Genomic DNA, 14,446 nt, shown 5'->3' on the forward strand with positions numbered 1-14,446 from the left:
GGTGCAATAATGAACCAATCAGTAGACTGGCTCTTTTTGCACTATAACATTAACAGCCGTTATCCATGATCTGACTCCCACTGCTGCTGAAACACTCGTATAAACCTTTCCAAACATGTTCTTTGCCAGTCTCCCAAGATTTACTGTACATGAACTACAACTCATCCCAAATTGCCAGTATTGTTATTTCATTTAAGTCCTGCTTTCCTATCACATCTGTCCTTGCTGATCTCCATTTATTCTCGGTTTTCCCTTGTATTATGTTGCATTTAAGAACTACAAGTTGCTCAATACCTCTGGTCCAGAAGTCTTGGGACCAAGGCATTTCTGGATCTCTCAATTTTCGGGATTTTTGATTAACCATAAGTGTGTGAATTGGATATAAATATGTACGTGAGACATAAAAATGTCAAAGTTAGTATTAAGTTCAAATCCATACATTTGAAAATGTGGGTTGATAGACTGTTGCACTAGGGTCCAGAATAACAGTTAAGCAGCACATCTTTTTATAAATGCTCTTTACAGCTTGTAAATCCCAATGTATTCATAGCAATAAGTCCTCGCTTAACACTGGAACTGCATTCCTGAGAGGTACAACTTTAAATGAAACAACAATAAGCAAATCAGATTATAACCAATGTAAAAGCTGAAGTTAGGTTCTGTAGGACATCCCTCTCAGAAAAAACATTAAAATATTATATTGTGTAAATTGAAATATTTGATTTGCTAAATTCCTCTATTCGTAAATAAAATGGTGTTTAAAGTGAAACAAGTTTTAAAAATATAAAAAATATGCTGACTCTACTTGCTGCCAGCTCACCAACCCTCCGGCTCCCTCCCTCTTCAGTTTGTTACATCCCCTGCACCCCGACCTTCTAGCTTGCCGTCTCACCTAGTCACCGCCGATTGCGCTTGCCAAGCCTCCCTCCCAACCCCCTCCCTGCCTCCTTCCCTGCATGCTGTTTTCCTCTTTCGAACTGACATTATGAGTGAGGCCCATGAGGTGAATAGCAAGAAGCAGGGAGAGCAACTTCAAATTGCAGAGGAGCGAGAGGGAGGATCAGTGAGAGGGAGGATCAGTGAGAGGGAGGGGCGTCTCGAAGAGGCTGCGAAAGGCAGGAGACGCAACAAGAGATTGTCAGCAAAAAGGAAGTTCGGCAGTGACCAAGCGGGTTGGGGAGAGAATATCGGCAGTGACCAAGTGGGGTCACCGAGGGGGAAAGTTGGCGGCAAACAAGAAGGTTGGTAGTGTCCGGAAGGATCAGCGAGAAGGAAGGTTGTCAGCGGCGGGAAGGGTGGCTGAGAGGGAATGTCAGCAAGAGGGGGTGACAGTGAAGGGAAATGCCAGCAGTGACTGGAAGGGTCTGTTGGAGGGAAGGAAGCTCGGCGGTGACCTGGAGGGTTGGTGAGAGGGAAGGAGAGGCTCTGATCATTTAGGGCCTGGAAGTGGGACAAGCTGATCCAAAATGATACTGATCAGGCCACGCTACCCTGTGTCAAACCCAACGGAACCACATTAAAGTGAAGCTCCTGATGCTAAACAAGTGTAAGGGCCCTATTAGCTGGTTGACGTTGAAACAGGATGACTTAAAAAAGAGACTTGCTGTATACATTTGAAGACTATGCTCTGCACCAGTACTCCCCAAACTATTTTCCGATGTGACCCCATTTTCTCTCACATTAACGCTTATTGCTCATGGTAACACTGAGCCAGTATGTCTCAGGCTGTTTCTCTCCACAGTCATCATTGCTGCCTCGACAAGGGGGAGTTTGCAACCCAAAAGCTGTTTCTGTGGTCCTCAGCTAAATAATAATTCCAGACAACTAGTGTTTCTAGACTTTGGCTTTCCAGACTGGAGAGGCTACAGTGTACTTTGTCATCTGTGCTTGACTCAAACTTGTAATGTTTATTTGTAAAATTGGTTGCCTGTTAAAAGGGGGCCCTTTGAAAGTGCTGAGAAAGCAGATTGTAGTGGTCGCGTTTTGGATGTGCAATCTTTTCTACCTACTAAATGTTATATTTTGGTTTTTCACGGGTGTTGGGATAATAAAACTGGGGTTTCAAATTAAACTTTAAAATAGTTTTGCTGAATAAAAAGAGACATTGTCAAAATTTTTTATCTTGCACTCATCAGGACTGATTTGCAACAATTTATACTGTATGAGAAGAGAGTGTGGATTGGTTGGCAAATGGACTCTGAGTGGTAGAGGTATTGCCAAAGAGAATGCAACAGGAAACAGTTAAGTGCCAAGCTTTCGTATAAATGCAAACCAGGCAGGTAGACTTTCATTTGGCAAGGCATTGCTTTGGTGATTGGCTGTCCCACAAGCTTTTTGTTTGGTTTAAAGTGGTGCTATGTGTGGACATGCTCCTCCTTCTGCAAAGGACAGGTGCTGTATGTGGGAACAAAATGTAGCTTCTGACCTGCATTAGTGAGCTACATTGCGAGCCTGACTGACGATCTGAAATTGGTTGTTAGCGTAATTCTAAGCACAATAAGGGTTGTTGAGCAAGTGCTGTCCAATCGTGGACTTGCATGTAATTTTGGCCACTGTGTTTTGAAATTTGCAAGCAGAGGCTGGTTGGGTGCAGTTAATACTTTGCCTATTGCTGAAGGGACTTGCTGTTTGATATAGCCATTGTAGGGACGTATGGTCTACATACATGGCATCACTTGGACACAGAAATTCATATTTTGCAATGCTAATTTGTGTGATAGGCAGAACATCTATTTTGGCTGGACGCCAGCACGCATATTGCTGTTGCATAGCAGCAATTTGAAATGGCTAGCTTCACCGGTTACTCAAACCTTTGAGACACCTCATTAATCTGAAGTAGACTGGGCACTTTTCAGGAATGAAAGTGGTGGCTTTAAGCCCATTCATGAGTTTATGTAATACACAGCAAGTGATGATCTGATTAGGGTAGCCATTATCCACAGGATGGCTTTGCGCCCTATTTCAGCATCAAGCTGTTGCAGTGAGTAAGTAGCTCAAGCCCGATGTACGAGGTTACGGCTAAGGCCAATTTTATAGCATGTGAAACTGTAGAATCCCAAGCGTATATTGACCAGTGAAGGTAGGCTTATGGAAGACAGTAGTTGAGAACCCTTTGGCAGATTTCTTAACTAGCATGTTGAGGGAAGGGAGCTTATTTGACTGCTCAATTTCAAAGGTGAATTTGAGCACAGGATGGAGCCCATTCAGGTGTGTAAAGAAATTCTTGCATGCAGCTGAGGATTCAAAAATAAAATGTATCATCTACATATTGGAAATATACCAAGGGTAGGAGATTACATGTCATTCTATTGAAGGCTTGTTTCTCATGGAAACCAACATAGTGCCGACACAGTGACACAGTAGTTAGTACTGATGCCTTACAGTGCCAGGGACCCGGGTTCAATTCTAGCCTTGATGACTGTGTGGAGTTTGCAAGTTCTTCCTGTCTCTGCGTGCGTTTCCTCCAGGTGCTCCGGTTCCCCTCTCAGTCCAAAGATGCACAGGTTAGGTGGATTGGCTGTGCCCATATTGCCCCTTAGTGTCTAAAAAGGTGAGGTGAGGTTACTGGGTTATGGGGATAGGGTGGGAGCATGGGCCCAGGTATGGTGTTATTTCAGAGGGTTGGTGCAGACTCAATGGGCTGACTGGCCTCCTTCTGCACTGTTGGAATTCTATGGTTCCACAGATGTTTACGAGAGCTGGATGTAGAGGAGATCCCATGACAACATCAACTGATTAGGCAGTGTTGGTGTTGTTAAAACTTAACTCTCTGCACGAGTGTTGAGTTCATAAGTTCAATTAATACAGATTCTTACAATGGCAGCATGTCTAGATCGCCATAGTGATGCAGCACGAATGTCTATACCATCCTTGAGCAGTATATTGGTGAACAGGCTCGCAGTGTTGAATGAGCAAATAGCTATTGATATGCAAGTCCTGTATTGGTCTTCGCAAAGGTGAAAGAATTTTTCACTGTGTATTAAGACTCAGGAAGATGAGGGGTACGGTGAACTTTGTTTTATTACGGTCATAGAAAGGCAGCCTATGGCAGTGAATATATTTGCAGAGTACATTTCCACTGGGGGAACCAATGCGCCGGAACTGCCCAGACCGTTTTTTATACTGAGATCTTATGACACCCAGTTAGCTGGGTCCCTGCCCACTAGCGGGGAAGCTCATATTCCACAAGTCCCACGAGTAGATCAATCCGGGTGTCCTCATGGGGGTTATTGCAACCCCTGCCCCCAAGTCCAAAAGTTCCTCCTCTGCCATAAACTGAGGTGTTCTTCTGCGCCACTTTGCATGTGGTTGTACTGCAGTCAGCGGCAGGTCTGGGTCGGGAGACATATAATGGTTTGTAAACTGCCTTTTCCGAGACGATCTACGGAGGACTATTGCCAGGGGTTTGACTCCGGGCACTACATTGTTTAAGTGCGGCCGCTTTGGTGTACATCTCAGAGTGTGAGTCGTCATCATCTTGACAGTCCAGGCTTTGGACCATGGCGGGTTGCACACTTTGGTTAAGGAGTGTTCCATGAGGTGGTGGAGGTACTGACATCCTTTGGGACGGGCTCCCAAGATGGTTGATATGCTTGTGCAAGGTCTTCCCTTGGGTCTTGACCTGATATGATACGTTCCCTGGTTTTTCCAGTATAACCCTCGGGAGCCAAAGTTGAAAACAACCAGTTCACTCAGTTGAAAATTTCTCTCCGGTGTCCTGTGGTCGTGGTACCTTCGCTGCATGTCCGGCTACAGCTCAACTTTTCAGCCCAAACTTGAGAAAGTCATACTCAACTGAGTTCAGAGGCGCCGACCCATCAGCAGCTCTGCTGGTGCTACCCCTGTTGTTATATGTGGCATGATCCTATAGTGAAAGAGGAACCTTGCCAGCTGCGTGCCCAGGGAACCTGTGGTTTGCTTCCGCATTCCCCGCTTGAATGTTTATACCGCCTGTTCGGCCAAACCATTTGAGGATAGATGTTCGTTTGTACAAATGTGGAGAGCTCCTCGCTCGTGAAAAGCGTCCCGTTTTCGGTGATAGGAATTAAGTGGGGGCTAAACGAGCACTGTAATTTTTCAGCCATGACTTTGTGGCAGAGGCCATCCTATGTACGCCTAGCCACTTGGAATGGGCGTCCACAGGAATTAGAAACATGGACCCCATGCAAAGTCCAGTGAAGTCCACATGCAGCCTTGACCAGTGGTGCCCTGGCCATTCCCAGGGGTGAAGAGGTTGAAGCTTCTGGTGCTCTTGACATTCCGGGCATCTTCTCACGACTCACTCAATGTCTCCATTGATCCCTGGCACCAGACTCCTTGCCAACGTCTTCATCTTTGAAGCCCCTGGGTGACCACAGTGCAGGTCTTGCAGGATCAATTCTGGCCTGGCTGTGGGATGACCACACAGCTCCCCACAGGAGGATGCTAAGCTCATGCAGTTTCAAAAGATAGGGTTGTTGGGCTATATCCATGAAATTTAAAGTCACCACTACTTCGTCCACCACTGGTGGAGATGGGTGGCTCAAGTACAGCTGAAAATGGCTGAGGGCGCGGCATGTGCTTTCCGAATCTCTGGCGATGATGAAAAGTATAATTATATGGGGTGGCACAGTGGTGAGCACTGCTGCTTCGCGGCGCCGATGACCCGGGTTCGATTCCGCCCCGGGTCACTGTCCGTGTGGAGTTTGCACATTCTCTCCTTGTCCGCATGGGTTTCACCCCCATATTCATACCCTGCCAGTAATAGAGCACAATGCTGAATCCAGGCCAAGGCTATGGGGGGAAATCATTTTGTCCTCATTAAAGAGACCCAATAGTGGCTTCTGATTTGAGATTTTTTTTAAAAAGTGCTGCCCGTAGACATATTGATCGAATTTCTTGACGGCAAATATCACTACTAAGTCGCCTTTTCGATCTGGGTAGCGGCGCTCTGCATCTGCCAGGATTCTGGAAGCGCATGTGATGGGGCATTCTTTGCCATCGTTCCATCTGTGGGATAGCACCAACCCAATGCTGTATGGAGAATCATCACAGGAGGGAACGAGTGGCCAGCAGCTGAAAGGATGACCGCTTTCTCTTTACTCCTGCTAATGCTCTTCCTGTGGAGCTCCCCAAGCCCACTTCTGGTTCTTTGTTAACAAGACATTAAGGGGTGCCAGCAGGCTGTCTAAGTTTGAATAAACCTCCTGTAGAGACAGGGCCCCTTTTATGGCCTAAACTTTCTCCTCCACATGGTGCAAGCCACCCTTAGCCACTCTCGAACCCGAGTTTGTCACAGCCCTTGCTTGGAAGACGTACCTCCTGTTTTTGGTGGATGCCTATTTGGTAAAAACATCTGGGGACCTCTTCTAAATTGTCCATGTGTTCTTTTTCAGTGCCCCCCATTATGAGAGCATCGTCTAAATACACTGCCACTTTGGGTAACCCCTTGAGGATGCCTTCCAGCACCCTTTGGAAAAATTGCGCAGGTGGAAGAGACCCCAAAGGGAAGGCGAGTGTATTCGAACAGCCCCTTATAGGTATTTATAGTCACATACTTCAGCAATGCGGTGTCCATTTTTAACTGAAGATACGTGTGGCTCATATCCAACTTGGTGAACGAGCATCCCCCAGCCAGTTTTGCATACAGGTCCTCCACGCGTGGCATAGGGTAATGATCCATGCGGATTGCCCTGTTTACAGTTAGTTTATAATCTCTGCAAAGGCAAACTGACTTGACCGGCTTCACCACTGGGACCACTGATGCGGCCCATTCTGCAAATTGCACAGTGCATATGATGCCCAAAAGCTTCCAAGTGCTGCAACTTCGCCTCCACCTTTGTGAGCAAGGCATAGGGCACTGGTCCTGCCCTGAAGTATCTGAGTTGGGCTTCTGGGTTCACTTAAATGTGTGCCTTGGCTCCTTTTATCTTGCCCAGACCCTCCTGGAATACCTCCAGATAGATGCTTTCCATCACAAGGGGATGTCTATTTACAGTTCAGTTGCATCTTGTTTTCCTCCTCAGGTGGGGCCATATGCAAGGTTCTGGCTTGAGGTGACCTCGTCATCTGTCCAGGGCAGCATGTTCTCTGCCAATTCTGGCAGTCTTGGTTGCTGCAGGCCTGGCAATGTTGTCAAAACTCCCCCTAGTCCTCAGGAGGTGTCGCGCCAGTCCGCGGTGGCCCGTGAACTCAACGCCCGGATGTGTTGTTGTTCTCTTAGTTGTGGTTTCAGTGGTGCCCTGGCCATTTGAGCACTGACCTCGGACGTCCTCTGGAGTCCACAATCGAGGTTGAGCAACACTATGAACACTGTAGCCCATGAACCTTGGGAGTTCCTGAACCCTTTTATCGTTCTCGCGTGACAGCACTAGCTCAACGGCTCTCCCAAGTCCAGTGCAGGCTCCGCTAACAGCTTCCTCTGTGTGGCCATATTATTAATTCCCCATACCAGCCGATCCCTCAACATCGCAGAAACGGGTGGCCACACTTGCATTGCTCAGCCAGCTTCGGAGCAGTCAAGCCATCCGTAACTAACACCCCCGAGTCCGAACAGCAGGTTTGAACCGGTAATATTGCATGATTACAGATGGTTTTGGGTCGTAATGTTGGACATCAGCTCCACCAATTTGTCAAACGATTTTGAATCTGGCACAGCTGGGTACGCGAGGCTTTTTATGATATCGAAGATTGGTGCAACACAGACAGTCAGGAGGATTACCTTCCATCGGTCCTCTCCAGTGATGCTGTTAGTCTGGAAAAGGTACCTCATCTGCTCCGTGTACTGAGTGCAATCTTCCAGACCTGCGTTGAAGGCCACCAGTTTCCCTAAGAACGCCATTAAACAAAAAATTTAGAGTTCCCAATTATTTTTTTCCAATTAAGGGGCAATTTAGTATGGCCAATCCACCTCACCTGCACATCTTTGGATTGTGGGGGTGAGACCCACGTCGTCACAGGGAAAATGTGCAAACTCCACGCAGGTAGTGACCCGTGTCCTGAGAGCAGTAAGCAGCAGTGCTAACCGCTGCGCCACCCACCCAAGAACGCCATTTTGAAAAGTTCCACATGCTGCACAGCAATCCTCCGTAGCAGCTGCGATGTCTAGAATTGAAGTTAAAAGTTATTTTACCTCACCGCCAGTATTAAGCCCCAGGAAGTCGAGCGGTAAGGTGAATGTTATTTTATTGGGGTCACAGAAAGTCTGCCTATGGCAGTGAATATATTCGCAGAGTACGGTCCCGTCGGGACAACCAACATGCCAGTCCCTGTCTGGACCGACCTTTATACTGTGTTGTTATGAGCCCCAGCTGGACGTTTCTCTGACCACTAGCTGGGAAGCCACTAGTGGGGAAGCCCAAATTTCACGAGCCCGATAGGGAGATCAATCGGGGTATCTCCGTGGGCCTCGTAGGAGTTATTACACAATGTATGTGGAAAACCCGTCAGAACTGATTGTAGCTACTCTTCCAACCATTTGACCAGTTTACGTTGTGCAGAACCAGTCGTAGGTAAGACAGGGCATAAAGTGACATCATTTTTGTGTATCTTTTGGCAGCCCAAACATAGGTGAACGCAGTGAACTGTGAGGACAAAGCCTATCATAGATACCACCCGGCAGCTTGTTACTCAAACACCAGCCCAACATGTGTTTTTGTAACTTACTTTCAAGCAGGGCTGTCCAGCTATACTCATGCTTGGTGGCAAGATTAATGGATACGAATTTGGACCTGCCATGAAGAATGGCGTGCATTTTATTGATATAGTCACACTTGTTCAGGATGACTATTCCAGTCCCTTTGTTGGGTTTACAAATATGGATGTCTGAGATGAGGAATTGCTTCAGCTAGAGGGTGGTGAATCTGTGGAACTCGTTGCCGCAGAAGGTTGTGGAGGCCAAGTCACTCTATGTCTTTAAGACAGAGATAGATAGATTCTTGATTAAGAAAGGGATCAGGGGTTACAGGATAAAAGCAGGAGAATGGGGATAAGAAACATATCAGCCATGATCGATGGGCCGAATGGCTCAATTCTGCTCCTCAATGTTTATGGTCTTATGGTCTGGGTTGGCCTCAGCCTCAATGCTCTCAGACGTTGGCATAATATATGGAAATCAGCCAAATCGTTTGGTAACCTGCGATATGTGTTTTAATTTTTCAGCAATACTCGAAGTTCTGTGCAACCAAATAACTATTTAAAAATAATTGAAAGTATTTCAGTCATTGTTGACCAATTGGTGTTACTAACTAATTCTAGATTTTGTTTGATGAACCTTGGGATGTTTGAATCCACAGAATCCCTACAATACAGAAGGAGGCCATTTGGTTTTCAAAGTCTGCACCGATCCTCCAAAGGAGCACCCTACCTAGGCCCCTTCCCCGCCTATCCCTGTAACCCCATCTAACCTGCACATCTTTGGGCACTTAAGGTGCAATTAAGCATGGCCAATCCACCTAACCTGCACATCTTTGTACTGTGCGAGGAAACCAGAACGTCCGGAGGAAGCCCAAGCAGACATGGGAGAATGTGCATATCCACATAGTCACCCAAGCCCGGATGTTTTATCCATTAAATCTAAAGAATGATTCGATCTCGAGTGTGATTTCTGCTTTTGTGTATTTTATTTGACTTTTGAATTTGAGCATCAGTGCAGTGGTTATGAAGAAAATGTAATTAAGTGATCTAGTTACAGAATAGCATTCCATATCAGCTGAATTCTGAGATTGGGTCACCTGATTGGTAACTCATTGATATGTGCAGAAAATGGCTCATGTTAATTATTAGCTTTTCTTAATGGAAAAATTGCTCCATGTGGTTACATGACGTAGATTAATGTGGTTTTGACACGTTTGTCCTTTGCAGCAGTACAAGATCCACCATGGCAGTGACTTTACTTCCATTTGATCCCCCAACTTACCTCTGTTTGATCCATTTCATCTCCATAACGATCTTCCAAACACAATGTTACCTAAAGTGGCCAAGCTTTGAAATAGTGTCAAACTATATAGACAAACCTTTTAATGTGATTATGCTCATTTGCCAGTACCCTTCTCTGGTGTCAAAGGGAATTAATGTTTTTTCCTGTCATTAACACAATCATTGCAATCAAAATGGTTTCACTCAAACTGAGGCTTCTGATTCCCAATGAGCAACATTTCTGCAGAATTAAACAATTTTATTGTAACTGCAATTTTCCATGATCTTGTCATGTGGACGTTGAAGGGATCTGGTGGTTCAGTGCTGTCTCTCCTGCCTCTGAACCAGAATGCCCTGGGTTCAAGTTCCACTCCAAAAATTGTTGCCTCTGAAAGAACCCAACCACTGGTCCAGGCAAGTGAACTGGCATTGTTGCCAGTCCCAGAGGGTTAGTGCAAGCAGGGCACTTGGCTGCACAACCACCTGTTAAATCCAAAAATGGAAGGTTGGGAGTGTGATCAGCTAGCATGGTGGTGACTCTGTGTAACGTGAGAAAGGCTGAAAAAGAAAACAAGAAGAAAGATTGTCAGCTATGAGTTATGAAGATATAATAAAGGAGGGCCAGGTAAGACCATCGGGTACATCAGTGCACATCTTATGCAGCAATACCTTCCCAACTTTTAGAAATGTTACTTCCTAAGAGAGCTATTAAGCCAAAGGGAGAGGGGGAATATCAGCCCAATTTCAGGAAAAATGTTTGAGCAGATTCTTCTTTTGTTTTCAAAAGTCATATGTTACCAAAAGTCATGTGTTACAAGGCTCATCAGCATGATGTTTTAATTCATTCATGCGGTGTGGACATTGCTGGAAAGGACAGCATTTATTGCCCATCCCTAATTGCTGTTGTCCACCACCTTCTTGTATCATACAGCCTTTATGATAAAGTTACGCCCAAAGTGCTGGTTGGTAAGGAATTTCAGAATATTGACCAGGCAATAATGAAGGAATGAAAAAATAAAAGAATGAAAATTGCTTATTGTCACAAGGGAAGTTACTGTGAAAAGCCCTCAGTCGCCACATTCCGGCGCCTGTTCGGGGAGGCTGGTACGGGAATTGAACCGTGCTGCTGGCCTGCCTGGGTCTGCATTCAAAGCCAGCGATTTAGTCCTGTGCTCAACCAGCCCCAATGTCAATGGCAATGTACTTCCACGTCAAAATAGTCTGATTTAAAAGAGACGTTGGAGATGGTGATGTTCTCATGCACTTGCTGTCCTTGTCCTTTTGTCCTTCCAGATCGTAAAGATCATAGGTTCTTAAAAACTTTTTGGCAAGTTGCTGCAGTGCATCTAATATGGATACGGTGCACCAGTGGTGGAGGAATGATTGTTTATCAAGGTGAATTTAATGCCAGTCGAGAGGGCTCCTTTGTTCTAGATGGTGTTGAGCTTGAATTTTGAATTTTGCGAGCCAAGGCAGGGGTGGGATTGCAGCTGAAGGATTAGCAGGTTTGATGTTTTAAATTGGGTCAATTTGGCACAACCTATCCAGGGCAATGCTCTCCAATGCCATTGTGCTGTTTGCAACAGTCTTAAAATGGTGTCAAATGAAAAAGTTGGTTTGAAATTATTTGGGGTCGGTTTTGGCTGAGAGTTGATATAAATTGGTGGAATGTTCCTTCCTTTTAAAACAAACCAGACTGATTTCTTTCGGGAAATGCTAAGTCTGTACTGTGTCTTTCTTTAACTTTGTGGCAAAGACAAAGAAGTATATCAGTGTGGGATCATAGACATGAGCTTTCTTGGACCATAAGACATAGGAGCAGAATTAGGCCACTCGGCCCATCGAGTCTGCTCTGCCATTCAATCATGGCTGATATTTTCTCATCCCCATTCTTCAGCCTTCTCCCCATAACCCCTGACCCCTTCTTTTTCCTCTTCCGTTCTCTGACCGGAGGCAGGATCCAAATCCACCCCCGACAGAATGAGGACCGAGCCCTGTGCTGTTCATAGAATTTACAGTGCAGGAGGAGGCCATTCGGCCCATCGAGTCTGCACCGGCTCTTGGAAAGAGCACCCTACCCCCTACCCAAGGTCAACACCTCCACCCTATCCCTATAACTCAGTAACCCCACCCAACACTCAGGGCAATTTTGGACACTAAGGGCAATTTTTATCATGACCAATCCACCTAACCCGCACATCTTTGGACTGTGGGAGGAAACCGGAGCACCCGGAGGAAATCCACGCACACACGGGGAGGATGTGCAGACTCCGCACAGACAGTGACCCAAGCTGGAATCGAACTTGGGACCCTGGAGCTGTGAAGCGATTGTGCTATCCACAATGCTACCATGCTGTTAGTACCAACCTGATCCACAGTGGGTGGACGTCCTGCCAACTGAGCTGACTGGCCTGCCAAGGAGTCCAAGTTGCTACGGCAACATTCACTTTTAGATCTGTGTGAGAGTTCAGAGCTATGAAGTGATCATAGATGCTCCAATTTTTTTTTCTTGACATGGTGGATCAGGAATCTCTCCCACTTTTACTGTCTGCCATTGGCATTTGTTGGAAGGATTTAGAGGATAATACTCTGCCTGTTTCAGCCATATTATGAATGCACCTTCCTCTGCCATAAGGTCCAGGAGTGGAACTTGAACTGGGAGCCTCTGGCTCAGAGACTGGGTCAATACCCACAGTGCCACAAGACGTCTTCTGACATGAGTTCCCAGGCATTTTACATTAACATCAACCTTGTACATCATCCTAAAATATTACAAGTAATCTTGCAAGGGAATACATGCTTCCTGCAACACAGATTCATTTTAATCCAATCATTCCTTTCCTGTACAAGGTGACAAATATTTCATTGTATGATGATTGACAAAGGCGGTATATTTGTGATAAAGCCTTGCTATAAAATAATTCTGGAATGTGATAATCTTTTTTATTTCTATAATTCCTTGTCTGGAATTATTCTTCACAGATTGTGTAGGTTATTTTATTGTATATGGATTGCACCACTTGAATTTGATGGGCGCACTGTAAGATTCACATGGGATGTTTATATTTTGTTTCAAAATGCTTTGTATTGTGATGTAGATTGGAGCATCAGTGGATGTGAAAGGGTCTGATGGCTCTTACCAGGAGGCTGCCATCAATAAACTCACAGATGCCAGCTGGTATACTGTAGGTGAGTGAACTGTTTTTTTAAAAAGATGACCTTCAGTATGTTTTTGAAACTAGATTCATAATTCTGTTTGTTAAAATTCATTATGTTATAAGGATGCATTAAGATACTTAATTCAGATCTAGATATTCTATCCCACACACTTGCTTTGTGTATCACAATATATATGTCACCAATCCCATCTAAAAGATAAAGTAACATCCTGGGAGAAGTGAAAATCTGATTTAAATCTAAAGCCATTTGGAAGAGGGGGTTGAAAATCTGGAATATTAAACAGACCAGCCCATGCTGCAGCCCACACCGTAGGCTATCTTAGCCTAGGAAACCACTTGGGAACTGATTATTGAAATACAGTACCTCCCTTTTGTACGAGATGATCTCTGCACTGCATAGGTCCAGTTCCTGCTGTAGGGTTCCCATTGTTTCATGTGCTTAAATTCTTTAATAAATGGGGAAGTGTTAATATTTAAATTGAGCAAAAAAAACCTGCCTGATGATGGCTCCATTATTAACAAAAAGAATATTCTTCTAAACGATGTATATTGTAACCAAAGTAAGCTTTAGAATGGCTCCTGTTGTAATATGTCTTTAAATGGGTAGGTCCATAATCTTTATGCATAATCAGACAGGATATGATGTCATCTGTCACATGACAGAAATTGGAATGTGTTAGCTGACCTAGCAAGGCGTACTACTAAAAGTTCTCCAGCAGTGTGTGTATATACTACTGTAATCTTCCAGTTTAAAAAAAACACACCGTAGTTTACCAGTCCTGCTTGAGTGTTTGGTGAGCTTTTGTTTGACGGGTAGAAGAAAGGCAACAGCTCCTAGAATCCATAAGGTTTGTGGGGAGGGGGGACATTCTGCTACAAAAGAATATTTCTTAATCTAGGAATTCTAAGTGAAATTGACAGGTAATAGAATGGATATTCTAAAATTGTGACGTCAAATGAACTAAAGCCATTCTGCATCTGCCGCAATTTATTGTTAATAAAAAACAGAAAATGCTGGAAATACTTAGCAGGCCTAGCAGCATCTGTGCAGAGAGCAATAGAGTCCACGTTTCAAGTCGATAGCCTTTCCCGGTTCTGACGAAAGGTCACCAACTTGAAACATGAACTCTGTTTCTCTATCCATAGAATCTAACAGACCTGCTGAATATTTTCAACATTTTCTATTCTTTTTTGGATGTCTAGCATTCATAGTATTTTTGCTTTCGTTCCAATTAGTTACCCATTTAATTATTTTATTTTTAAATTTCAATGCCTTTCACTCGCAACTTGTCATCATTCATTAATTTTGGAAAATGTTTTTCTTCTGTTGTGGAGAATTATCCTTGGCCTAAGCATTCTACCAACCCCCAGCA

The 14,446-nt window shown here is 44.8% G+C and overlaps 1 protein-coding gene across 8 annotated transcripts in view; it reads left to right on the plus strand.

Annotated features, from left to right (window-relative positions):
* Positions 1–14,446, plus strand: part of arid4a (AT rich interactive domain 4A (RBP1-like)) — a 164,068-nt gene that overhangs the window by 33,624 nt on the left and 115,998 nt on the right. For all 8 annotated transcript variants that reach the window (XM_038779915.1, XM_038779916.1, XM_038779866.1 and 5 more), the window contains exon 5: positions 12,993–13,083. In XM_038779915.1, coding sequence (XP_038635843.1) covers positions 12,993–13,083 — 91 coding nt within the window. The remainder of the gene's footprint in view (positions 1–12,992; positions 13,084–14,446) is intronic.

Source organism: Scyliorhinus canicula, chromosome 2 (assembly GCF_902713615.1).
Source record: "Scyliorhinus canicula chromosome 2, sScyCan1.1, whole genome shotgun sequence".
Taxonomy (NCBI): domain Eukaryota; kingdom Metazoa; phylum Chordata; class Chondrichthyes; order Carcharhiniformes; family Scyliorhinidae; genus Scyliorhinus; species Scyliorhinus canicula.